This window comes from Symphodus melops, assembly GCF_947650265.1.
Source record: "Symphodus melops genome assembly, chromosome: 1".
Lineage (NCBI taxonomy): Eukaryota > Metazoa > Chordata > Actinopteri > Labriformes > Labridae > Symphodus > Symphodus melops.
In genome coordinates, this window is record NC_136691.1 from 9067591 (window position 1) to 9094536 (window position 26946).

At 40.8% G+C, this 26946-nt stretch overlaps 3 protein-coding genes across 11 annotated transcripts in view; 2 read left to right on the plus strand and 1 right to left on the minus strand.

Moving 5' to 3' along the window:
• tulp4a (TUB like protein 4a) overlaps positions 1-14641 on the plus strand; it is a 29492-nt gene extending 14851 nt beyond the window's left edge. For 6 of the 7 annotated variants that reach the window (XM_079361415.1, XM_079361413.1, XM_079361411.1 and 3 more), the window contains 11 exons: positions 887-1048; positions 1545-1725; positions 4216-4323; positions 4435-4601; positions 5536-5760; positions 5991-6225; positions 6894-7038; positions 7563-7734; positions 7866-7959; positions 8068-11609; positions 11705-14641. In XM_079361415.1, the coding sequence (XP_079217541.1) occupies positions 887-1048; positions 1545-1725; positions 4216-4323; positions 4435-4601; positions 5536-5760; positions 5991-6225; positions 6894-7038; positions 7563-7734; positions 7866-7959; positions 8068-11609; positions 11705-11821 (5148 nt within the window). In that variant the 3' untranslated portion in view covers positions 11822-14641. The remainder of the gene's footprint in view (positions 1-886; positions 1049-1544; positions 1726-4215; positions 4324-4434; positions 4602-5535; positions 5761-5990; positions 6226-6893; positions 7039-7562; positions 7735-7865; positions 7960-8067; positions 11610-11704) is intronic. The other variant, XM_079361416.1, reaches the window with a different exon arrangement.
• Positions 14642-17654: 3013 nt separating this feature from the next.
• On the plus strand, positions 17655-24847 carry tmem181 (transmembrane protein 181). 3 transcript variants are annotated; one of them, XM_079365882.1, is made up of 17 exons: positions 17655-18038; positions 19144-19247; positions 19395-19462; positions 19727-19817; positions 19916-20034; positions 20849-20965; positions 21105-21185; positions 21303-21402; positions 21533-21672; positions 21947-22038; positions 22133-22190; positions 22647-22749; positions 22842-22893; positions 22981-23063; positions 23158-23247; positions 23331-23397; positions 23501-24847. In XM_079365882.1, exons 1-17 carry the CDS (start codon positions 17905-17907, stop codon positions 23583-23585), a joined length of 1584 nt encoding a protein of 527 aa, XP_079222008.1. In that variant the 5' UTR covers positions 17655-17904; the 3' UTR covers positions 23586-24847. The 3 variants fall into 3 exon arrangements, with proteins under 3 accessions (XP_079222008.1, XP_079222009.1, XP_079222010.1); XM_079365883.1 differs by having other exon boundaries at positions 17657-18038; positions 21533-21663; XM_079365884.1 differs by lacking the exon at positions 17655-18038 and adding an exon at positions 18700-18878.
• On the minus strand, positions 24843-26305 carry dynlt1b (dynein light chain Tctex-type 1b). The gene is made up of 5 exons (XM_079365911.1): positions 26192-26305; positions 25976-26017; positions 25561-25684; positions 25390-25467; positions 24843-25059 (listed from the first exon to the last, which is right to left on the minus strand). Exons 1-5 carry the CDS (start codon positions 26216-26218, stop codon positions 24989-24991), a joined length of 342 nt encoding a protein of 113 aa, XP_079222037.1. The 5' UTR covers positions 26219-26305; the 3' UTR covers positions 24843-24988.
• Positions 26306-26946: the final 641 nt, after the last annotated feature.

Sequence of the window (26946 nt, forward strand, 5' to 3'; positions counted from 1 at the left end):
TTGGACGCTTCAAATAGCGACATCTCCAAAAGGAGTGGGAAGAAGTAAACACGAAATCACACCCCCTCACCATCTCCTCAGCGAGCTTGTAATCTCTTTGTAAACATGATGGTTTCATGAAACGATGTCTATGAATATAACATCAATCACATTCACCTGTACACCTGTACCATCAAGCTTTATTCCTGCACATGTCCCACCATATTCTGACTAACTGTTAGACAAAGTCTTCTTCCTCTTCCCCAACTTGGATAACAAAAAAAACAAAAACATTTGACTTGTTGATTTGAATAATAACAGCCAGACAAACATGCTGGATAGGCTTGATCTATCAATCACTACAAACTGCTGAGCAGAGTCGAACACATCCTGACAGCACATTATTTTTTTCATTATTTAATTTATTTAACTGATGACAACCTAAGCCTTTAACCTTTCTCTTAAAATGTGTAGCTCATACCGTTTGAAATTGCTCCTCTTTTCTTCCCCTTAAGGTCAACATTTTAATTAAAGTGCAAATGTGTAAATTTAAAGTGACATTAACGGATGCACTCCCTGTTTATGGCATGATAGGGCCCTTTACTATTACCAGTCTACCTCAGGGCATGCACTGTAATTTTCCCTGTTTTATCTTTATTAACAAAATTATGAATTCCAGAGTAAACTTTTTTTTTTTTCCTTTTCTTTTTTTTTTCACAAAGTCTAACTATTTTGCATGTCACTCCTGGAGGCAGTGTGTTAAATGAGTGTAACAGGTCATAATTTCAGTTGTTTGTAAGAAAATAAAATCTGAATTCTTTTTAGTGTACACAACAACAACAACAAAAATCAGCTGTATACAAAGATGGGTATTTGATTTTTAACTCGTTTATCTGCTGCTCTGCAGGTGAGTGACTTCACGTGGTCCCACGATGGCACCCAGGCTCTTATCTCGTACCGCGATGGCTTCGTCCTGGTGGGATCAGTGAGTGGACAGAGACACTGGTCCTCTGAGATAAACCTGGAAAGCCAGATTACCTGTGGTATCTGGACCCCTGATGACCAGCAGGTAACACAAACACAGTCACATGTTTTTGCAGAGCAGTAGTGGTTATGACATATCTTAGATTAGCACCATGCCAAAGTAAGCTGATAGATGTTGAAGGCTTAGATTTTTTTTTTTGTGGGGAGGTGGGGGGGCAACTTAAGTATGTTAAGTTTAAAGGGAGATCATCTTTGAGTGACAACAACAACTCTGTTTTTAACATGTTGTGGTTTTATAAGGCATGCATGGCTTTACATTTTCAGCTCAGGTTTGATTTCAAAGTTTTAGTCAGCATGTATGTCTCTGTTCATTGACTTCATACTGTCTTTACCTACAGTTTGTTTTACCTTTCTTGCCTTAGTCTTGTTTTTTTTTTTGCTCTCCGTCTGTCACCCCCCCCCCCCCCCCCCCCTTTTTATTTTGAAGTGTGCCTCCCGTGTCGTCTTTTCTCTTCTGTTTTTGTTTCCAACAGACATTTCTGTCATACATTTCTTAATAACCCTTTGTTATTTCTCTCCAGGTGCTGTTTGGTACGGCCGATGGACAAGTGATCGTGATGGACTGCCACGGGCGCATGCTGGCCCACATTCTGCTGCACGAGTCGGACGGCATTGTCAGCATGTCCTGGAACTATCCCAGCTTCCTGGTGGAGGACAGCAGTGAGAGTGACACCGACTCTGACGACTACTCCCCACCACAAGGTACGCTGCTTAAAGACGATGGTAACTATGTCTAAGAGTCTAAAACAATTTATAACTCCTAAATCATCTAAATGATAACAAGTATTAATCACGTGTTAATCATCCGACATATTTGTTTTTATTCTGAAGTCTCATTTGATCATAAGAGTTTGTGTCTGAGATCTTATGCCTGTTTAATCTTTACGAACAGCAGGTGTGTGGTCTCCTGGTCTGACTGAGTCATCGTGTGTGTGTGTGTGTGTGTGTGTGTGTGTGTGTGTGTGTGTGTGTGTGTGTGTGTGTGTGTGTGTGTGTGTGTGTGTGTGTGTGTGTGTGTGTGTGTGTGTGTGTGTGTGTGTGTGTGTGTGTGTGTGTGTGTGTGTGTGTGTGTGTGTGTGTGTGTGTGTGTGTGTGTGTGTGTGTGTGTGTGTGTGTGTGTGAGTGAGATTATGATATAAAAGGGATTGAAACCGTCCTTATGTCTCTCTGGTCTCCCATGGTTTTAAAATTTGATGAGATTTAAAAAATCATGTAATGTTTGGCCAGCTTTAAAAAGATAAGGTTATTAATACTGATCTCCCAGACATGCGAGCCATCTAAGGTTGTATGAAAGTGACTGCTCAACCAATTCCCCGCTTTTCTGCTCGTTTTTAAGTATTCAAACAAAAGATTATAACAAGATAGCTGCGGTGGAAGAGAACTCACTGACATTGGGCTAAGCTTTCTCTCTGGACCTCTCGATTGCTCTTAATTGTGCGTTAGCTGTTGTCTTAGCAGCAGTGTGCGTCAGCAGGCTCATGTGCATCACACTTACAGTACGCACAAGTGCACAGTCCCAGCCTCTCAGAAAATTAAACATTTTGTCTCGACTCAAGATGTAATGAAGCAACACTGGCGATTCATATTACAATGCTGCTGGCCTGAATTATACTAAGACTATGTCTTGAAGTTTAACGGCACATTTAAGGATATAGCCCATATGTGATATAACATCTTAAAGAGACAGACTCCTGAAGTGTAGATTCCCCTCCAACTAAACTTATTTCAGGATTTTTAGGACTCGTACACCAATATCAATATCCATTGTGTGTCTGGAGAAGTAGGACTCAGTCCAGTTTCTTTACTGACCCTCCTTCTGCTTCTTGTGTATTCCCACTCTCATAATGACCTCATTTTTAATGGTTCCTGTTTTCTCTTTGTGCCTTCTTTTCTCTTCAGCTTAATGTGTCCCAGTTGCGTAGACTCTACGGTATCTGTGAGGTTCATCCTCCTGCTATTTTTTCCCCCCTTCACCTCATCATTGGCCAAGTGGTTCAGCTGAAAAAGTGCTTGCCTTAGCTAAAAGCAGTGATAATGCTCTAACTCGCTAATTAAACCGGCCGATCGTAATTGATTGGCTCCTGATAGAATTGATCTCTCAAATCGACAATCTGACTGAGACGGCAGGTTTTGCTTATTCTTCCACCTGTCAGATCTCTCTCATGATCTATGGTGATGACCCATTATCACTGCTGTGTCTAAAATATGGAGTGTCATTAAATCCTGAGCCAAGTCTTGTAGCAGTGTTTATGTCATACCTGGAGTTGGCTGTACAAAAAAGGAAGACAAATCAACTTTATAATCTATTTATTTCAGTTTTTGCAGACTTACACTGAAAGACTTTAATACAATTTCATTGTTTGGTTTCTTGAATCAAACTTGGCTTCGACTTTTCTTGTGAGAGTGAGGAGTAAAGATTCATGCACGTATCAGCTGATGGCTTTGGTTGACAACAAGGTATCGTATCGAATGGCTGGTACTCATCTGTTTCAGTTTCATAAGCCTAAAATATGACGGGCTTCATCCAGTAGCAACTCCTGGACAAGTCGGCGATATTCCCCTTACTGTTGTCTCCTACAGATCGTGTTGTACCTCCACCCTCCTCGCTCCGTGTCGGAGCCGTGACAGCGGGGCCGTCATTATGAAGCTCATCATCCCGACAAAGCAGGAGGGCGAGAATATTCGGATTGATGCTCATAGTGAAGGCAGCAAACGATCTCAAATATAACAAAAACATGCAGTAAAGAGTAACGGAGCCGTGTCTTTTATACAGCGGCCGTCGTCAACAAACTGTTGTCATGGAGACAGGACGGACATGTAGCAGACACACTTCCGAGCGCACAGCCAGCGCTTTTCTGCTCAGAAAAAAAACCGCTGGGCGGACGCGGGGCCTGAGTCATGTTCCCAGTTTGTGCTTTAGTCCACCCCGGACAACACAACACATACTGCTCATGAAATGAATCACAATCTGTTGACACTGTTTTTATCAATGTGTGAGTGTTGGAAGCTACAAATGCAAGATGCTCTTTTTATGAAAGCCTGACTTTTTTTTTTCTCTCTCTGTTGATGATGAAAGTCAAGCGGACAATCTTTATTGCATTTCATTACCTTCACAGATGTGCAGTCACCGATTCCTAAAAGTGAAAATAGGCATTTGTTCCAAAACCCTTTTTGTTCTGTGTGTCTCCTCAGTGCACAGCCAGAAACCACTGCTGACCGTCAGCTTCACCTCTGGAGACATCAGCCTGATGAATAACTATGACGACCTCTCTCCCACCCTCATCCGCACCGGTCTGAAAGGTGCGTGGGTGTTGTCTCATTAATGCATGCCCAGGTTCCCTTCCTCACCTTCTATCTTTTGTCAGAGTCATCGCCTCTCCTCTCTATATGATGCTGTGACTTGTTCTGCAGATGTGGTGGTCCAGTGGTGCTCACAGGGGGACCTCCTTGCAGTGGCAGGGATGGAGCGGGCCCTCCTCCCCCCTGACTCCACCTGTCCTCCCCCCACCAGGAATGCTGTTGTAAAGTTCTACAATGTTCGGGGCGAACACATCTACACACTGGACACGCCAGCACAGGTGATCAACCTTTACAGTTTCAAACATCGATTGGGTTTATATTTTTTGGTTTAAACTTCCACTCAGTCAATGTTATTTTTTTTCCTTCAATGATTAGTTAATTATAATATATCACTTAATAGATGTATTTATAAATAAATCAGAAAATGAATAATCTATTCTAAAGTGAAATACATTTTGTAAAACTTGGAAAGGTTCCAAGTTCTGAGAACATTGTCTCGTCATTAGGTGAGGCGAGTGCACGGCTGATGTTTTCGTGTACCTGTTAAAAAATCTTGCGACAGCGTTTTGAACGTACTGCAGCCGCGAGAGGGACGACTGGCTGATTCCCGTATAGAGGGAGTTGCAGTAGTCCAGGCGGGACGTCATAAAAGCATGGAGGAGTTTTTCTGTATCTTCAAATGATAAAAAGGTTTTACTTTTCTTAAGGTTCATAGTTGGAAGAAGCAGCCGTTGACAATTGAGTTTATTTGTGGATTTTGAAAGTTGAATCAATAGTCATGGCAAGGTTTTTTGCACAGGGTTTCACAAAAGAAGACAGTGGGCCAAGTCTTTTTTTTTAATTTATTTTTTTAATACAGATAAAGTACCGGGGGGTGAACAGAAGTACCTCAGTTTAGTGTTTATTCAGTTTTTGGAAGTTTAGTGCCATCCAGTCTTTGTTTTCTTATAAGCAGTTGAGTAGTGGTTGCAGAGTGTGGATGAGTGCCTACAGCAGTGGAAGGAAAGACCGTGCTTCCATAGTATTTAGTCGTCTCCTTTTTTTTTTCTTTCCTTTATAATTTAAGCTCAAGAAAGAATTATATCACAGCCATGAACATGTACCAGCCCCTCATGGTGGACAATAACCTTTTTGAAAGGATGAGGGCATTATGAAATATGACAAAGCAGTTTTAACCTCTTTCTCTGATTTGTCTTCTCCACCACCCTGCAGCGGCCCATCACTACGCTGTGTTGGGGTCACCGGGACTCTCGCCTGTTCTTGGCATGCGGCCCTGTTCTCTACGTCGTGCGAGTGGAGCACCGTGTTGCCAGCCTGCAGCTCCTCTGCCAGCAGGGCATCGCCACAGCAGTGAAGGAGGAAAAAGATGTTGCCAAGCTCACCATGCCTTCTCGCCTCTGTTCTTACGTCACGACTGCGTTCGTCCCCACCATCAAGGTAACGCAGAGCAGGCGGTGCTCCATTTCTTTAAAGCCACAAAAATAATGTGCCTGATGCATCCCAGTGTAGACATAGATGTCACTGTCTAAAAGCAAGCAAGACATAATTTGCATGAAATGATCAGAGGCAAAAAAATCTCAACATAAAAAGCTTTTTAATTTTTTTCAGAATTAAAAATGTTTGTGACTTTCTGGTCTACAATAAAAACCCAGTATTTTGTCTATCAGCCTCCCATCCCAGATCCCAACAACATGCGGGACTTTGTGAGCTACCCAACAGCTGGGAACGAGCGTCTGCACTGTACTATGAAGCGTACGGAGGACAACCCTGAGGTGGGAGGGCCCTGCTACACTCTTTACCTGGAGTACCTCGGAGGTCTGGTGCCCATCCTCAAAGGCCGACGGATAAGTAAACTGCGTCCAGAGTTTGTCATTATGGATCCAAAGACAGATGGGAAAACAGGTAAAACTTAGTTTCATTTTGGGAGCCTAACTGAAAGTAAGAATATTCCTTTAAAAACACAGTTTCCTGTTCAGCTTGAGAAATCTCCAGAGTCACATCTTGAAGTCGTCTTGCCTAAAAACATCCTTTTGTTGACCATGTTTTAATCAAAGTTAACTGGGTTCTCAAATAGGACTTCTGAACATTTGCCTGCTGCAGTACTTTTCCGGTTATTTGAGTTTCTTGAGTTGGCACTCAGAGTGAGTGTGCGTTTCAGTCACAGAGAGCAGACTGGGCCCATGTTAATTAAAAGCTGCTTAATGGGGGCTCTTATGGCCTCTGGGTTCCTCATAAATCAACCTGCACACTCCCCATGCAGTGATAAATGAAGCCAGCCATGAAATGGTTCCAGCCCATCCACACTTTAATGTCTATCAAATAAATTAGCTTGACCTAAAATGGAGCAGCAGTGATCCACGGACTGCATGAATGAGATAAAAGAAAGAATTTAAACAAGAAAAGCAATGTTTTGGATCGACAGGGTCTAAATGTTTAAATACTGGAAGAAAGGGATTGGACATTAAGTACTGAGGTTTCTGCTCATTTATTTAGCAAAATACACATTTACAATTTCCTGTTTTCACCAAATTGACGCCATTCCACCTTTTTTCTTACTTTTGTCTCCTCAGATGAGATCTATGGAAACAGTCTGATATCTGCAATGGTTGACAGCTGTAACTGCTCAGACTCTAGTGACATTGAGCTGAGTGACGACTGGGTGGGCAAGAAATCTCCAAAGATATCCAGGGGCAGCAAATCCCCCAAACTGCCCAGGTAACCTAAAAACAAACCTGTTTGAACATGCATGCCACCTTTCGCTGATATTTCTTTTAGTATGTGTGAGACTTTTTCTGGAGCTCAAACACTACAGTGTTATAGTATACACTACAGTATATATGATATTCAACAGATTACAGAGAAGAAAAGGCAGTTTAAAAATCATAATAATTCAGTTTGAACAATGAAACTGTTTTTGTTTGTTCAGTTTAAACTATGTAACAAATGTTTTTCAACATTTAATTCCCCCCATAAATCCCACTCCAGCATGAATAAAGATAATTTGACGGCAGAGAGTCATTGCTTGGTGTAGTTACTCAGTACAGCATGAAATACAAAAATGAATGCAAAGACTTCTAAATTATTCTTAAAGCATGACAATTGTAATTTATGTAAAATTCCAGTTGTCTTTAAAATCATGACTCTCTTCCTTTAAATAACCCATTTCAGTTTAAAATGTTCTACTGTTTGCTTCACTGCATGCCTAAACCTTCTTCTTTTATTCGCTACCTTCTCTGTAGAGACTTAGTTTGTCCCTTTACCAACAGGATCAATATTGATCCCAGAAAATCGCCCAAACTGTCCCGTGCTACACAAGAGATTTCCAGGTCTCCACGGTTACCCATACGTAAACCCTCTATTGGATCGCCCAGCCTAACACGGAGGGAATTTCCTCTGGATGACATCACTCAGGTAAAGGACATGTTAGTTGTTTTTCCCTGAATGATTGTGGCACTCAAATATTGGCTAGTTCGAATGCTTGTGTGGGTGATTATTATTATTATTTTGCAAATAAGACATTTCTTTTTTTCTCTGTATTGTAGCAAAATTACCTTGCTCAGGTTACATCCAATATTTGGGGAACAAAGTTCAAGATAGTGGGGCTGGCCACATTCTTGCCAACCAATCTTGGTGCAGGTAACTATTGAAAGAGTTAGCCTTCAACAACAACCACCAAATGAATATCTAAGTAACAGTAATTTTGAGTAATTTAAATTCATTGTAATTCTTTACTGTTCCTTATAGTCATCTATAAGACCAGCCTCCTCCATCTGCAGCCCAGACAGATGACCATCTACCTACCAGAGGTACGCAAAATCTCCATGGATTACATCAATCTGCCTGTCTTCAGCCCCAATGTCTTCAGTGAGGATGAGGACGATCTGCCTGTCACAGGCCCTGCTGGTGGAGCTGATGACAACCCTCCATGCACCGTCAACATCCCTATTGCACCCATCCATAGTCCTGCCCAGGCCATGTCCCCTGCCCAAAGTATCGGTCTGGTCCAGTCGCTCCTGGCCAATCAAAATGTTCAGCTAGATATCCTAACCAATCCCACAGCGACCCCTTCTGGGGTCTCTGCCAGTGGGTCAGACCAAAGCCAGGACACCATCCTGACAGCCCAGTACACAGTCCCCAACCGGTACTCCAGTCCTGGTCAGGTCATCTTTGGGGGCCTAGAAATGGGTCGCCTCATGGTGGGACCTCCACCTTCTCATCATCCCTCACAACAACAGAGTCACCATCAACAACAACAACAGCAGCAGCAGCACCATCAACAACACCAACAACAGCAGCAGCACCATCAACAACAGCAGCAACACCACCAACAACAACAGCAGCAACACCACCAACAACAGCAGCAACACCACCAACAACAGCAGCAACACCACCAACAACAAATTCAGCACCACCAACAACAAATTCAGCAGCAGCAGCAGCTCCACCAACAACAGCAGCAACAGTTGCTCCAGCAGCAACATTTGCAGCAGCAGCAGCAACAGCTTCAACAACAGCACATCCAGCAGCAGATCCAACTCATACAACAGCAGCAGCATCAACATCAGCTTCAGCAGCACATACAGCAACAGCAACAACAACAACTCCAACAGCAGCATCAGCAAATACAGCAACACCTCCAGCAACAGCAACAACTGCATCACCAACAGCAATCACAGCAGCAGCAAAATCAGCTGCAGCAACAACAACAACAACACCACCATCAACTTCAACAGCAGCAGCAGTTCCAAATACAAATTCCTGTTCCCCCCATGTCATCAGGTCAGCCTCCAGGCGCAGTTATGTTCCAGACGGGAGCGCTGCAGATTCAGATCCCTCATCCACCCACTGATTTAGTGGTGGAGAGAACAGCCGGCGGTGAACAGGAGCATCTTCTGAAGATCAAAAGCACTCGGCCAACTCCACAGCTAGCTGAGGGTGACTCTGTGGTGTTCAGTTCCCCTCTGGAGCTCAGCAAGATGAACCCGCCACCCCCCTACCCAGGGACAGTAGCTGCTGCTGTGGCCGCTGCAGCCGCTGCAGCTGCTTCCGCTTCAGCTTCAGCCTCCACCGCAGCCTCAAATGCTGCATCTGGATCAGGGGGAGGTACTAGTGGTACTCCTCCCCCCGGAGACCTTTGTCTAAAAAAGGGCGAGTTTCCACTTTATTCTTCTGGTCAACAGCAAGCCCAGTACCCCACACCGCTGGGATATGAAAGGATAACTACGTTTGACAGCAGTGGGAATGTGGAGGAAGTGTGTCGCCCTCGAACGCGCCTTGTCTGCAATCAGAATGTCTACACTCTCCAGGGACCTGGCAGCTCTGCCACTCTCAGGGTCACCTCCTCATCATCCTCTTCAGGTGACAGGAAGATCCAGCTGCCCTATGCCTCTGCCACCCTTAACAGACTCACAGCTCCTCGCTATTCCATACCCAGTGGGGACCCGCCTCCATATCCTGACTCAGCCAATCAAAACAATACTGTTGGCAGGAACCCTGGACAGAGGCTGGACAGCAGTCTCATCCACGCCACTCTCAGGAGGAATAGCCGAGAGGCCGCACTTAAAGTTTCACAGATTCTGGAACCCCCCAGACCACTGCCTCCTAAGGCCAAAAATAGTAGTGCACTAGCAGCCTCATTCCAGCAGAGGGTGCCAACAGCCTTATACACCTGCAGTCAGTGTAGCACTGGATCCAGTGTTGGAGGCACTGCTCCAGGTAGTGCTAATGGAATTGCAGGAGGAACTATTATCAGACAGGATTTTCCTCCAGGGACTGGAGCACCACACAGCACAGTTATTGTTCACTCCAACAGTGCCACTGCTCTGGCCTCCCAGTCTTCTTACAACCTGCTGAGCTCTCTTGAAGCGCCTGGGAGTGCAACAGGAGGAGTGAGCAACAGAGACAGAGCTGATTATGTTAATTCAGCTTTTACTGAGGATGAAACACTGAATCAGTCACTGAGGCATCTCGCACTGGGAGGAAGTGATGCATCAGGGCTGGTTGTCAAACGCCCACCTCCCTATCAGTGGGACCCTGCTGCCACAGAGGAAGTGTGGGTTCCTCAGGAAAGGACAGCGATGCTAAATCCCAGTGGCCCCCCTGGACCACACAAGCCACCCCCACTTATTCTGAGCCCATCTCAGCACTTGGATGTTTCCAGACTGCCTTTTGTCCTCTCTCCAAAGTCCCCCACCAGTCCCAGTGCTGCATCCTTTCAAGCAGCTGCAGCGGCTGCAGGCTACCAAATCTCACTTCAGTACCCTCCAGCTACTGCTTATCCGGGAGCACAGGCTCAGCCAATCCCAGGGTCACCTCGCCCCTGCTCCTCCCCAAAGGAGGTGGTAGCCCCTGTGCCCTTCTCACAGCAGGATACCACCATTGTCTTACCTCCAGGTTACCCCACAAACCTGGCAAACCTCGCCTGCTGCCCCCTCCCCCCTCTCTATCCTGGAGGTGGTGCTTGTTCTGGACTCCCCATTCCCCCCATCGCCCTTCACACTCCTTGGGGTACCTACAACTCCTGTCCACCTATGCCCAGTCCTGCAGTGCCACTACCACCCAAAGCCTCCCACATGGCAATAGACAAAAATGTTCAATCGCCTCCTCCCCCTCCCCCACCGCCTCCTCCGCCACCCCCGGCAGAGCTGCAGAATCAGGGAGGATTACAGGAGGCCATGGCAGAGGCTGGTGAGGGTTTTCAGGAGGTTCTCTCCTTGACCGAGAGCCCGGTTCCACAAAGGTCCGAGAAGTTCAGCAAAAAGAACCGTAAGCGGGCAGATGGACGTGCAGAGGAAGCTAACGTGCCGTCATTGGCCGAAGGGAGCAAGTCGAAAAAGGAGGGCAGAGCTTTAGGTGATTTTAACTCGCTCATTTCTAGTCCTCGCCTGGGAGGAAGAGACAAGAAGAAGCTGAAGGGGCAGAAAGAACAGCAGCTGAAGGCAAAGAAGCTAAGCAAAGCCACCGCCAACAGTGAGTTCCAAGACAGTTCAGAAAGTGAGCCAGAGCTGTTCATCAGCGGGGACGAGCTGCTCAATCAGTGCCAGAGCGGCAAGAAGGGCTGGAAGAGTAAGAGGAATCTGAGGGCAGCCAGCGAACTGGACGAGATCAAATGTCGAAAAGCCAACGAGAAGGAGGACAGAGGGCTAGGCAGCCAGGGCTTTGTGTATGTCATGGCCAACAAGCAGCCACTGTGGAATGAAGCCACGCAGGTCTACCAGCTGGACTTTGGTGGGCGTGTCACCCAAGAGTCTGCCAAGAACTTTCAAATTGAACTTGAAGGCAGACAGGTAAGAAGCATCACTCGCTGCTTGTACTTAATTTGTCTCTTTGTTGCCTTTAATCTGTGCTCCGTTAACTTTTTCTGCTTTGTTTTATTACACAGGTGATGCAGTTTGGTAGGATCGATGGCAATGCCTACATCCTGGACTTCCAGTATCCCTTCTCTGCTGTGCAGGCCTTTGCTGTGGCTTTAGCCAATGTTACCCAACGCCTCAAATGAGGACCCCCCCCCCCACAATAACTCTGTTATACCTAGGATTAAAATGCATCTGTTGAAGGGGCACAGTTGTTTGATTTGAGATTTGTTTCAACTTTATATTATAGAGAGAGAGAAGAATAAAATAAGCCCTGGTCATAGAGAGAAACAATCACGCTGCACTGCACAATGCTGCCACTAGAGTTGGTGCAATAAGCATTGGCTGCATTCAACAAGGACAGCCTCAGATTTCCTCTGTTGGCAGTCAGTGGCACCTTCAGATGCATGTAGGGCCAAAGAGCTGAGCTTTGGTAATCATCATGCAAATAAATGCTGCTTAAGCTGGAAGAAGCTCATAGTTACGTGCTAACGAATGAGAACGAGGAAAGGTCATGGTGCAGTTTTTTAAATGAAGCAGCAGTAATACTTGAAAACCACACTCTGGGGATCAAAGAAGTTATTTTTCTCAGAGTGCACAGGTACTACTGGGCACTGAAATCCATTGCTGTACAAAATTTCAGTAAAACAGTTACCACTTTGTAATATTGCTTTGCTTTTAGGACTTTCTTAAATGATTTTACATGGCTGAGAGTAGGAGGATCTTTGTTTTCGTTGCTCTCTGCCATTCACTTTGTTACTATCTTAGTCTATCTCAGCTGGAATGGAGGCTTAGATATATGTGTCATTCTGGAGCACTACTAAGAATTCACACTTTTTAATGTTGTGAAAGGTGTGTCACTGATAAAACACTTGGGAGTGAAGATAGTTTAGGTGAACTGCAGTCTTTTTCATGTGGTTTCCTGGGACTTTGAAGGAAAAAGAAATGTTACTCTGCTACACAGATTAATTTATATGTACATTTTGTCTATCTACTCCGATATGAATTTAACATTATTGTCATTGTCTGTGATATACAATCTTTTTATCATGTCAACATGATTTTCATCTTTCCTGCTTTATTTGGGAGACTGTTAGCTGAATTTGAAAAATGCTGTGCTGTCTGGTGGGAGGGTCTTACAGAATAGCTTTGACTGACATATCCTGTCCTTAGTGAAAAAAAATCCACATATGGTGACATGGGTGCAAAAGAAGATGTCACCAGGGCCTGGATTGAATATCTCTGGCTTGAAGTGATGTGTCACCTGCTGTCACTTCTGTGAAGTGAGTGTGTAGTTTGGAGGAGAAAGCTGTCCCTGCTCATAGAGCCCACACTATAAACGCATATAAGCAAGGTACAGGAATATTTTTGTATATTTCACCTATGCCATTTCATACTCTCTCCAGAAGTCATGTAAATACATATCAGTTGTATGTAAATGTTGTAAAGAGACTTTGGTGACTTTGACAGATGTCTGTTTACACCTGTCGCCACTGTGTTTTAGTGTAACTTCAGGTGTGGAAACAAGCTGTCGTACTGTTTAACTCAACAGCTACAACCACAAAAAACAAGTTCACAAGCTGAAATCATTGTCACTGAATCTTTGAAGTCAGAACTCCAATGAAGGATGAAGCTATTGACATTTTCATTTATTTAGCTGTCACTGAAATCTTTTTACCTTCTTTCAGACAGTCAAGCTTGTGGTCGTGTTGAACTACACAGATCAGGGTCAGCTGATGGAGGAGAGCGGAGGGGGGGGACTTTTAGGCACATAAATTTGATCTGGGTAGGCTATTTAAGTAAGAAAGTAGCCACATTTGGTGAAAAGGCAGTTTTTCAACTAGTGATTAGATTACCTCTAACATTTGTGCCAAACAATGCCTCTGCCCAGAATCTATAGTAAAAAGGTAAATTGGTCTATAAAAACACAATTCTTGTTGTTAATAAAAGAAAGCTGTCACTTTGGACCAGCTCTGTTTTGGTCTTGGGGTTGATGAGATTATTTAATTCTTTAGTGCAATCTTCTTATATCACAATGTGATGCATGTCTGTCAAAGATGATTTAAAGGGGGTTGAGAAAGAATTTCAAAAAAGTCTCTGCTGATTGTAGAAACCTTTTTTTTTTTTTTTTAAATTGAAAGAACGTTAGCATGTCAGAAAATATATCCATAATTTTGAGTTAGTTGTGCAATATTTTTTGGGGGGAAAAATCTTTAGTCAACATTTTTCACCACAGTTTTCTCTGTTCTTTTAGTTCAGCATCTCAGTTGCTGGTCTGTACATTTAATTTATGAGATTATTTCCTAAAGGAGATAAAGTATCTATACATACTGTATATTGTGGAGTTTTTTCCTAAGCATTTCTTTGTGTTCATGAAAAAATTGTAGCCCGAATTGTGAGATAGGAAGGTGGGTTTGTGTCAGGAAGGTATGGAAAGGGCTTTTTGTGAAGTTTGCATTGGATGGAAAAGATGTGAATGAGTAAGTGCCCGGTTTAGTGTAGTCGGTAGACTAGTCATGTCGAGTGTAACTGTCAAGTCAAGGTGTGTGTGTATTCAACTGTGCAGTCTACCAATCCCATCAGTGTTAAATCTCTTCTCTTTAAACGTGTGGTCATGGCTTTTTAAGCATACACGCACTCAAACACATTGTTCACATAAAATCACAAGTTTAAACCACTGAGTTCATGTTCAGAACCGTCTGTGGATTTAGGTGAAGGATTCTCTTTAAAAAGATTTCATGAGATGACCTGTTGTAGATATTGTAGGATCTGACTTTTCTTTTGAAAAGATATGTGCTTTGTATTTGTAGATGTAGACTTAAACGAGAAAAAAACTTGAAAAGATTCTGATTCTGATTTGGTGACTGAACGTTTATAGTGAATGGATAGCAAGGCATGCCATGTAAATTATTTTATAATTGTATATGTCACGCATCTTTTGAATAAAACGTCATTGTTTCAGAAAAGGGTTTTGTTTTTGCCTCAATTCATATTATTACTGTTCAGTTCAGCGAAGGAGTAATCCAGACCTAGCCACCTTTTGGGAGTTTACACAAGAATGACTCCTTTGTCTCAGACTGAAAACGATTTAAATTTTTCATAGAAAAAAAAATACAGACGTGGAACTTTCAACAGTGGCTCAGTTCAATTTAAGTGTCTCTGTATATAGTCGGCATGTAAAATACCAAGGCCTTGTAACAAAGTAATGAGTTATTCTGTTAAATGTAGGTTTAGCTGAAAAATATAAAAACACTGATATGTTAATAATATATATGATGCTATTATGTACATAATTAAGTGATTCTTAAATATTTTCTGTTTCTTTCCTTTGTCTCTCCAATGCCACCTGTTTGCCTCTTTAGTTTATAGTTGTACAATTGTGTGCAGTGTTTTTCACAAGGAGTTTTGATCATGAAAATCATGTCATAAAAAATCCTATACATTGCAAGTCATATTTTTTCCGGGACAATGTGGAAATGCCTCTCATTCACTCAGACCTTAGTCTTAGGGGGGGCACAATTATCAGCCAGTACGCATATTTTAATAATCCCATACTGTATTCGCGCAGCACATAAACATCATGTTAAACATAACCAACAACAAAATGACCCGACTAATAAAAGATTTTGTTGTCTATGATGCTACATTACAAAACAAAATTAGCAAGCAAAGTAATCCAGAGAGACAGAGACACTGTTGAGGTAAATTATGCATGTTATGTTCATGTAGGCTATAGTGTGACAGTATTGCACCACAATATCAGAAAGATATCACGAGTATTTGCACTAAGAAAACAATAAGCTTTATTTGAAAGTTAAATTGTAAGCAATTGCTGTTAATCGACGGCCAATTTTCAACAATAAAATACTGTTTTGATCTAAGACAGTTAAGAACTGTAGTTAGCAGCATTGTGATGCTGCTCACCTTGAAGCAAACTGACAAAGGCCATAAACAGTAGTGAGATATATATATATATATATATTTTTTAAAGAAGGTGTTGCCTTGAGAACTTGGAGCGCGATCATTAGTGTGGTATGTAGGTTGTTTTTTGTTTCTAAAAATATGCTACGGCTTATTTTTCTCTGTTTTCTTTATTAAAGTACCCACAGTTTTCAGAGAAGGAAACACAATATGAAGGACATGTGTTACACACCAACGAGACCTGCTTCATCAACATGCATCGGATTTTAAAACTACAAATTAGATTCTTATATATTATTATTATATCTTATTTCATTGATACTGTGGAGGATGTTTGATACAGACAGATCCTCAGTAGCATTCGCTTGTCTAGGTATTGATTTTAACAAGTATTTTTACATCGTATAAAAATATTACTTCTGGGCAGTTTTAGTTGTATTTAGATTAAAATGAATACAGCTAAATGGTGAGAGGACTGACTGACTGACTATCTATCTGGGCTTTAACAATATTCTTAAATAGGTACAGTAAAAACATTAAGACTTAAAGAGATGAAGACAGCCTAAGCTTGGAGCAATGAATTATTATAAATTAATATAACTGTTATGCTTAAGTGAAGCCTATTGTAAAAGTCCTCCCTACGTGCTTAATATGCATAGTTTGAGAGTCAGCCAAAATCCATTCAGTAGTGAGTGATTCAGGTAGTTAGTTGTTCTTTGATTTATTCACCAGATTGAATAAGGAGTGAAAACTAATAAAAGAAAATGCATAGATTACTGTCATACCAAAGGTTGATATAAAAAGAAAATAGGTATGGGACTTGATTTAAATTAACTAATTAACTCAGGGCTTTCTAATTAGTTAATTGATATGAATCAAATTTAAAGTGCATCACAATATTTGCCCTAAAAAGCAACACTTTTCAATCTAAATGGATTTTAGTGGATGAATGAATACAATGCATGCAATTTTACTGGCTTCTCAGTTTCATAAAGATGTTAGATCTTGTTTGAAATAGTTTTTTATGCACAGCAGTTGGAAAGTTGGATTACACCTTGCTATCTTTAGCACATTTCCTATCCCCTTATCTTCTACCACTAATAGTGGTCTACATTCCAGAGCAACCAATTTAGCGAGTGAATTTGTAAGTTTATCAGATCGTTAAATTACTCATTTTGGTCCTGAAGCCAGTCATTTGGTCAATTTAGGCTGCAAATGCTTCTTGTTTGTACTTGTGACGAAGCTAGTGTGGAGCAATGACAAACAATTCTGCACTCTTTATGAGGCCAACTGTTGTTTCATTATTTTCTTGTAATTAATTAATGGTAATCAACGTGCTAAAGTCCCACCCCTAAAAGAAATACCTAAATGGTCAATGCTGAGGTACTGCAAATAAATAAAACATGATACTTAGTTAATGCTATGCTACATCCTAATGCTATGCTACCCCAGTTGCATTACATCAAACATAGCAACAAGGCTAATGCTCAAGCTAAGCAACATGCTATGCTACATCACAAGCCCAGAAGAAATGTATGACACAAAACACCCAGGCTAATGCTAACGCTATCACGTAGGTAGCTTAACTAGGCTGTTGCAGTGTAAGTTCCCATCAATCAAACACAATCATTGTTTCTTGATATTTTTAATGATTTACTGATAAAGAATGCAACATAATTTGCATCTTTGATAATATAATAAGTTGGGTTTAAAAAAAAAAAAAAAAAAAGTTCTGCGCCTGTGGGGGGGGTGGGGGGGGGGGGGGGGGGGGGACACACACACAAGTATGTATGAGGGCGGGCCCCTATGGCCCGCCGATAGCGGCATGCACTACACATAGCTGCTATGCTAAATAGATGAAAGTCTGGATGTGAAACAAGAAATTCCATCTAAAGATTTAAAAGCTTATTCCCCCCATATTCATTAAGAAAGTTGCCATTCAATTTAAGGGAGGTTCATTTGATCAGTTATAAAACCTCCTCTCTCTCTCTCTCTCTCTCTCTCTCTCTCTCTCTCTCTCTCTCTCTCTCTCTCTCTCTCTCTCTCTCTCTCTCTCTCTCTCTCTGTCCGTGGTGCTGAACTCTGATCACGTGACCCACCTGCTGTGTGTGTTTGCCTGGGTGCTTTCGCCCCCTCGTCATTTTTTCACGGCGTTTTTTGTTTCTTTGAACCGACACAAACAAAACAGCCATGTTTGCTCTTTCAGTCAAATAGCGTAACAATACGTACAGATTATTGCTCTGTTCTCTGGAGGCCGTGGATCGGTTACACAACGCCATTTTCTGCCCGCAAAGGGCTCCATGTAATCATGGACACCGACTACTCGTCCAGCTTGGAAAACCCTCTGTACAGCGAGCTGAAGTATTTCTGCAGGAAGATCCAGGAGGCCTACAGTGAGTTAAAGGAGGATTTGACACCTTATAGAGATGATCGCTTTTACAGGTATGTTTTATTATCTGATAGCACAAATTAAACTCATCCTCCTGCTGCGTTACACATCATAGCTATTTGTGTATACTGTGAATAATAATTTAACAAAGTGCACCTTAAGACACACCAATAAAGCATCATGGGCCATTATGGCTGAGTTAGGAAGACCGAGGCAGACAAGAGGTGTTCATCACAAGGATGCTCTCATGTATGTCATATTAGTGTGTGCATGGAAGCCTATTTCAGGTGATATTCAAACCCATATGCAACATCAAGAGGGGGACATTCAACTATTTCTTTCTTTCACAATTATTGCAAAAATGTATTAAAATAAGGATTATAGTCAACTGCTGTTTTATACAAGTAGCCTACAAAGGCTATATGTTCACATAAAGAAAACAGCATGTGCCCCTTAATAATATGACTATTGTACTTCCAAATTAAATAAATTAAGACCCATATAACGTTTCTAAGTTAAAAGGAAAAAAAATCTAATTGAAGTGAACCTTTATGTGCTACACATGCGCAAAGTTTCCCAATGATAAAACAGAATATAGTCAAAGTGCATTTTAAAACTTCGCCTATATGACAGGTTTATACAACATACATACACTTTATATATATCTAGACTAGAGAAAGTTGGGGAAACAAGAGGAAGGACGGATTGGATGCCGGCTTTCCCTTTCTTATTCATTTTCTTCCTTCCCTTTTCGGCCACGTGACCGCAGCTATTCGGTGACGTAGCACTCCGGTTGTCGCAGAGTTATGTTGTTGATACGCGGATGTGGATTCACTGCTAAAATTTAACGTTTTTCCCCGGCGCCGAGGCTGCTAACCACAAGAAATGGAGCTGTAAGTGTATACTTTTGTCAGAGTATGGGCACTTTTGTTTAAGTATGTAGAAAGTTATGTTAAACCACTGTGTCCGGGTTTTTTCTGCCATCTGTTACTGCTAGCACACATTAGCACGGAAGCCAGCAGTGTAAACACATCCACATCTGAGACACTTATAGCATAACCCTCAAAACAAATATTATCTGCCTCTTGTACTTTATGCTGTACAGTAGGTTTTAAGCTGGTGTTTCTGTTAGCGCTGATGAATTTCTCTCTGTTACAGATTGGCCCCCATGCGGCTCTATACCCTGTCTAAAAGGCATTTTGTCTTGGTGTTTGTCTTCTTCTTCATCTGCTTTGGCATCACAGTCTTCATCGGTATTGCAGGTAAAGATGATTTTATTCAAGCTGACACAAGGCTTGTAATCTGTGAATATATTCTCTTATGGTACATTTTTTGGCATCCTTATAGCAGAATGTAACTTTTTTTCTTTGGGTGTGTTGAATAATGAAAATGTTTCCTTATTTCTTCAGGGCCTAAAATCATATTAGAGCAAGAGCACAATGGAGATCAGCTTCTTGTCAAAAATGGCTCGATTAAGGTGAGAAGAGCAGAGAGTAGTGCACAGTGCTGTTTGACATGCACATTACTTTACTGATAGAATTATTTTTTTCATTTAATTTGCAGTTTTTACCACTATCGCTATACTCTTATTTTAATTTACTGTCATGTGTTTGGAATCAGTTTTAGGTTTTGACGTCTTCTCACTGGTATACAGTACACTGTGTTGCTTGTGACAAATACCTTAAAATAAAATAAAATAAAACTGGAATGATGGCATTTGATGGTGATTTTATGATTTCAGACTGGGCCCTTTAATCTTGTTACTACTCCACTCACTACCTACAACCAGCAGCTATGGCTCACCTGTGTGATGCAGGCTGAACACAGCAATAGTAAGTCCATAACAACAGTCTGTCATGATAGATATAAAGCCTTTTTTTTTTTTACTTGTCTGTAGTTAATAACATGTTTCCACTGCTCTCCGTCTCAGTGGGAGACTTCCAGCAGCCTTTGGAGCTCTATGTAGAGCTAAAGGGAGTAATGTCGGATGCCAGCGTGACGCACATCAACAAGGTGCACCAGAAATCTCGAATGCTACACTGCGGGGCTGTAAGTGTCAATCATCAACGCATCTGCCCTTTTCTGTCCCTCCCCAATGATTTACAGAGTCAAGTCGGATTGGTCAGATCTTGATCACATCAAATGATCATTAGATTTTTTTTTGCACTCATTGATACATATTCTCATGTGCAATACAAGAGATAAACTAATAAAAATTCTGACCTATTATGTTCACAATGCACGAGCCCATGCTCAAAGCAAGAGCTGATATCTTCTTGTGGACCAATGGTGCTTGTGCATGTAAGTGAGGGGCAGGGTTTTTGAGGGAGCACGGAGGGGGAGGGAGTGGGTGCAGACGGAGCACTGGGGGAGAGCTACTTTCAAATTCATCCAAGATTTAGAAAATTACCAACCCTGCCTTTAACTAAACAGTCAAGTAAAATAGCCTGATCAATGTTATCAAAGGCTGCCGAAAGGTCTAATAAAACTAAAACGAAGAATTAGAAAAATAAAAAAATCCCAACCTATAATTTTGATTAAGAGCCTGAGTTGAAAGGCAGATCCTGTCCCCGTTCTGATGCATCTATACCTGGCCATTTGCACGGGACTGCACCAAATATAGCTGGAATGGAATGATGCTTGTTTTGTAAGCAGGTGTGAGTTTGGCAGTGAAACAAGGATCTTTTGAAAGAATTAACACATATTCGACTATTTGGGGTCACTCCTACTGAACACTGTATGCTAGAGTTTTATTGACCATCTTAAAGCATCAGCAAAAGTGTAAACGGAGGTTAGTTAAGTACTGAATTTGATCATCATAATGATGTCCATTTTGTTTTTGTTTTTTTGTCTTTGCTTCCAGAAATGTGATGAGATCATTGTGCTTCATCTGGGCTACCTTAACTACACCCAGTATCAGGTTTTGGTCAGCTTCAAAGGGCTTGAAAATATTACGTATGAGGTCAAAGTCAAATTCGTGGTAAGTGGGTGACAAACATCAGGATTTCCCTTTTGGAGACATAAATGAACTCTGTGATATTTGTGTTTTTGTTGCTGCTCTGGATATTTGAGTTCATAGATCAGTTTTGTCTTTCTTTCCTTTTTTTTCCCTCCCTCAGTGGAAAACGTACAACCCCACCTTCTCACAGGTGGAGATCTGGTTCCGGTTTGTCTTCGTGGTGTTGACCTTCATGGTGACTGTAAGAGCACAGATTAGGCATTGGGTTTTGATCTCAATCTTTGTAAAATGTTACAGACCCAGAACTCCACTTTAAATGTACCGCAGGACTGACATTATTTTCTGCCTGTTTTCCCAGTGTATGTTTGCACACTCCCTGAGGAAATTTTCTATGAGGGACTGGGGCATTGAGCAGAAGTGGATGTCCATCCTGCTCCCTTTGTTGCTTCTGTACAATGGTGAGTTCCCCATGAGTCCCATATTTAAAATCCAGACACATTGCTTGCCTATTTAATACTTATCCTCTGCTTTGGATGTCAGGTGTGCTGCTTATGGTATTTCCTTTTTTGTTGACTTCTCTTTTTGCAGATCCATTTTTTCCGCTGTCATTCCTGGTGAACAGCTGGTTTCCAGGGACGTTGGATGCTTTCTTCCAGGCTCTCTTCCTGTGTGCCCTGCTGCTCTTCTGGCTCTGTGTCTATCACGGCATCAGAGTTCAGGTGAGTCAGGTATCCAACCTCTATGTTTATATAGTGTGGGACAATATTGCACATAATGTATGCAACCTGTGGTGACATGACAATAAATCTCAAAAGAATGAAAGGAGAAAAAAAACCTTTTAAAGAAAAGGAAAATATTCAAAGCAAACAAAAATCCTAAAGGTAACATTCATTTAGAAGAGTCTTCTAAGTAATTAAAATGATTGTTTTTAAACCATTTGTCTTAAAGATTAAAAAAATGTCATTATGAATCGTTCTGTCATGTTTTCTGTTCATTCCACAGGGTGAGAGGAAATGTCTGACTTTCTACCTGCCAAAGCTAATCATCGTAGGTCTCCTGTGGCTCTCAGCGGTTACACTGGGCATATGGCAAACGTAAGACCGAATTTACTGGCAAAAAACAGCCTTTATTTAAACTCTGAATTACAACAGGACTGGATTTATTAACTCTCTGTGACTGAATTTGCAGGGTCAATGAACTCCAAGACCCTACCTATCAGTATAAAGTGGACATAATTAACTTTCAGGTGAGAATTTAATATCAACTTTAGCAAGAACTCGACGAACAGTGTCTTTATATCTGATCAGACACTCTTCATAGTTCCCTCTGTTTCAAAGGAAGTTGGTAAATGTTTTGTGCTTTTTCTGATTGGAATAAGTTACCTTTAAATCTTCATTCTTTATCATCATTTCACTTGTTTAAAAATACTTTGTTTCCTTATCTTCAAAATGATTGCGTATGCTTTTAGTAATGTCAACACTGTTTGTTAGTTTCTCTGTGGAGAAGGCCTCTCCACTGAGGCGTCTGGTCTAGAGCTGTAACTGTTGTTGTAGTTTTAATGTTGTATCTGTTCTCTGTTGCATGTATTACTTTACTTGTTTTGTCTGTAGTGTGTTTGTCCTTATACTACTATGTTGTACTTGTGTCTTTGTAAGTATGACAGTTCAAAAAGTGACATGCAAGTCTCATGTGTTTTATACAGGGCATGAAGGTCTTCTTCCTGATCGTCGTCGTCTTCTACATCCTCTACCTGATCTTTCTGATTGTCAGAGCTTGTTCAGAACTCAAAAACATGCCTTACTCAGGTACCACAGCACATTAAACCTGTTTGTATTTGATTCCAGTAAAATGTATTTTGCTCTTGAAAGATTTCTGTCATTTTTTTTCTCTCCTTTAGATCTGCGGCTCAGGTTTTTGACAGCACTGACGTTTGTGGTCCTTGTTATAAGGTGTGTTCTGAGTCAATCAGATCTAAAATGACACTGATAGTTTTGTTTAAATGTTTTGATTTCATCGTTGTGTTTTTCCTCCTGCAGCATGGTTATTCTCTACCTGAGGTTTGGTGCCAAGGCTCTCCAAAATAATTTTGTTGCTGAACTGTCTACTCATTACCAAAACTATATCCTTTTAAACCATGGTTCACATTGATTTTGAGAGGTCATGTTGGAATGGTCTATTAATAGTGACAATTTCTTCCTTAACTCCAGACTTACCAGCCGAATTTCTGTCATTCTATGGCCTATTAAACTTTTACCTATACACATTAGCGTTTGTGTATTCCCCCTCTAAAAATGCTCTTTATGGTGGGTAACACTGCACAGTTGCAATGCATATGTGAATGAATGAATGAATGTATTAAACTAACTATATTTATTTAATTTCCCAGACTCCCAGCTGAAGGATAATCCAGCATTCTCCATGCTGAATGACTCAGACGATGAAGTAATTTACGGGTAGGTGATTTTGTCAGTTCCTGCTCTGTACAGTTTACAGTAGTCAAACATATTCAGTGGGAATTTGAATAAAGCTTACATGTATTTCTTTGTGTTTGTATAGGAGTGATTATGAGGACATGCCTTTACAAAACGGACGTGCAATCAAAGCAACCGCCAAGTACCAGGATGAGAGTGACAGTGACTGATAGGCTCTTTTGTGTACCTACATTATTACATGATACTTCCTACTACTACTGGTGTATATGTGTAAATAAGGAGTATTTACATTGTTAAAGCTTAAGTGTACATAAATATATTTTTTAAAAAAGGAGACACTCCATGTCTACTGAATGTACTGTACTTTTATGAAAAGTGAAGGCGGGTAGCCTCTCTTGTTTTTTCTTCATTGTTTTTGTTTGGACTTTTTAACAAAAAGGGAAACAAAACACTGTTGATTTTTTTTTTTTTACCAGAACTTTTTTCTTCATAACTAGTTAAAATCATTTCTTTAAAACCTAATAATTTAAAGTCGATAAAAAAAGTGCTAATATGAATTGGGTTTTTGTTGTTGAGTGTCAGTGTGATTTTTAATGCTTTGTGTTGAACCACTGTTGTACACTGGGTTGTTCTGACATGTCTTTCTGCTCTCTGACTGTCTGAGATGATGAAACTGTTTGCATTTTGCCAAAGCCTCGACAAACTATACTTAAGGTAGAAGGTGAAGAAAGTCTCTGCTGCGTTGCACTCTTTAATGGTACATTGTGAATCCTCGACTCTTGACAGGAGTGATGACCATGAATCCAAGTGTCATTGCATTTCTGACGAAGACTTGTTTAGTTTGGAAACATTCATGATAATACAGAGAACCTTTCTTTGCGTAATTAACACTGATCTCTTAACATTTTTCTTCTTTTGAAAGCAGCTTTGCCAAAACAATTAACATTTGGTACAATATTGCATTATATGACTGCCAGTATGGATGAAGAATTGTCAATTTTACACAGTTTTATGTAAATAGACTCAATCTTGTGAAACACTTCTTATTGCAGCACGTTTAGTTGTACCATTTGCAAAACAAGTTTTGCCTTATGTAAGATATATAACGTTGTGTAATCATGTTTTCCAGCTGTATTACCTTATAATGCCGACAATGGGAGACTTACTCCCCTCAAAGCCAAAACAAATGTTCTTCTATTATTTACACATATCTTAACATGTACACTTATCAAGATGGTGCCTTGTCTTTACCACTTTTTTTTAATTTTGAATAACCAGCAATCTCCAGTGTGTAAATACTTTGACATAAATGTACATTTTCAAGGGATTCTGTGATGAATGTAAGTGATGATTATTGGAGGTGGTTTAATGAGATTGTTGTTGGTCGGGATGTGTTAAAAGTTTGCAATTACCACTACTAAATGACATCAAAGCTGTACATGTAGCGAAATAAAGTAACGCTTACACAGTATTATAATGTTTTAATACATTTTGCACTACAGTTCTGGGTCTGTTTTATATGAAACACAAACAAATTCAACACCACTGAACACAACATGCTGGTCCTCAAAACACGAAATCCTACCGAATTCAAACTAAAGTTGTCGGTGGTTCAAATGGCCAGCCCAAAAACACTGACGATGCAATACATGGACTTATTCTCCCATCTCACTGCACAACTTCCTGTGGGGTATTAAATCAAATTAGTGACAGTATTCTTCTTCATTTCAATCTGACAAAAGGCTACTTGTCTATAAGATGTTTCATAAAAATTAAAAAAAAAAAAAAAAAAACCTTTACTGAAGCATTTCTTAGACTACTGCACACCAGTAGTGTTCAACCAAAGTTATAAAACAAAATACATTTTACTGCTTTGGTAATTTATTCTGTTAATCAACTTATAAGCTTTGTATTTCTTCTTTTGTGGAGTTACTTTATTAAAAAAAATAACCTTTGATCACACAAAAGCTACATACGGTATATGGATTACAAATATAAAGACATTTAATTTACCATCAGTAGAGTTGTCCCAGAAGCATGTACTTGCTGTTTGAAGGCCTGCTCCATTTTTCTGCATGATGATGCAGGTTACTGTGGGAATTACTCAGTATTAATACAAACTACAGAATCAAATAATACAATTTCAATCTTGATATCACTGAGCCAGGACAGGACATGCTGTACCTATATATTTGAATGGCTTCCCCAACTTGCTGAGTTGACTGAGACACTGCTCCACAACACTGGTGGTCCACTGGTTCACTCTGCTGTGCTTATAGGTGTTTCCTCCTATGGCTGATTCTACTGACTGCAGAGAGAATATACATCAACTCACTTTGATTCAAACCCGATAAAACAACGAGCACAATCACTTTTCTACACTAATACAAATGAGTTAACCACGTTTTTACGAAAATGGTTTTTGCCCTGTGTGTTCGATATGGGAGTCCATAGCAACCGTGGATATGTCCATAGCAACCGTGGAAGTGTCCTTAGCAACTATGGAAGATCGTTTAAAACAAAGCTTTAAACTAGCCCCCCCAAAATGTACATTTTCAAGACAAACACGATGGACAAACAAGACTGTCTTTTTGCTCACCTCTTTAATAATTTCGCTCACTTCTTCAACAACGAATGCTGTCTGCCGAGAAGAAAACAATCCTTTCAGTTTAAGCCTGCAAGCCGACAAAGTCAAGCACTTCCAACACTCTAGCCAAACGATTTGCATCTTTAAAATTGCTTTAATGCTAGGGATTTGTAGTAATGTTTGCCTGTTGCAAGAAGCAATTCAGATTTTTTAAGGAACATAACATACCTCCTCCTCTGTCTGATTTTCGTCCATGGCTAACGCTTCTTTCCACTACAGCTGAATAGGACTTCCGGTGATTTTGTTTCAGAATAAGGTTTGCGGTGCAGACTCGATATTTGATAACCACTTTCCTTCGTCTGAAAACCTTAAATAAAATAAAAAAGACATGAGTACTGAGTTTCGTCGCCCCGAGCCAATTTCCTTGTGGTGACTGTAAAAGCTCAAACTGCTCAAAAGTTATTTAAACCCAATGCTACATTAAAATAGCTACTTTGGCCATCTTCAGTTATTCATTGATTTTTTTTTATGTAGAACAGACAAAAGCCTGGATATTGTCTTGAAATACCCACTTTAGATAACGATTTGAATTTCTCGTAACTATCCAAATAAAACCCTGCCTGCAAGTTTTTTTTTAAACACGAACACCTTAATGCCCCTCCTCCACACTGACCGGTGTTAGAAAGCCTTATTTACATGACGGTAAGGGAGTCAAGACGGTCCGGCCCGGAGGACAATTTCCAGTAGGCTGGTCTCAACCATAGACTGTAAAAATACGCGTTTTGTGTTTAATTTTTGGTACCAGTTGTTTAGCTTGAAGTTTTATAATAATTTTGTCGTTTACTTGCAACTACGGTTGAGTAAAATTAAGTTTGTGAGATACAAATGTCGCTAACAGTTCACTTTTATGTAAATAGGCCTACTAGTTTACCAAATCCCCGAAGTAGTTACCCCAATATACAGCTGACGTTGACGTTTATTTA

Excerpts from the sequence above, each read along its gene's own strand:
- tmem181 (XM_079365882.1), top strand. The coding sequence starts at position 17,905 with ATGGACACCGACTACTCGTCCAGCTTGGAAAACCCTCTGTACAGCGAG. Across the intron at positions 18,039-19,143 it reads AGAGATGATCGCTTTTACAG|ATTGGCCCCCATGCGGCTCT; the intron begins GTATGTTTTATT and ends TCTCTGTTACAG. Across the intron at positions 22,894-22,980 it reads TTTGTGGTCCTTGTTATAAG|CATGGTTATTCTCTACCTGA; the intron begins GTGTGTTCTGAG and ends TTCCTCCTGCAG.
- dynlt1b (XM_079365911.1), bottom strand. The coding sequence starts at position 26,218 with ATGGACGAAAATCAGACAGAGGAGGAG. Across the intron at positions 25,685-25,975 it reads TGAGCGAAATTATTAAAGAG|TCAGTAGAATCAGCCATAGG; the intron begins GTGAGCAAAAAG and ends TTCTCTCTGCAG. Across the intron at positions 25,060-25,389 it reads CTGGGACAACTCTACTGATG|GAAGTTGTGCAGTGAGATGG; the intron begins GTAAATTAAATG and ends AATACCCCACAG.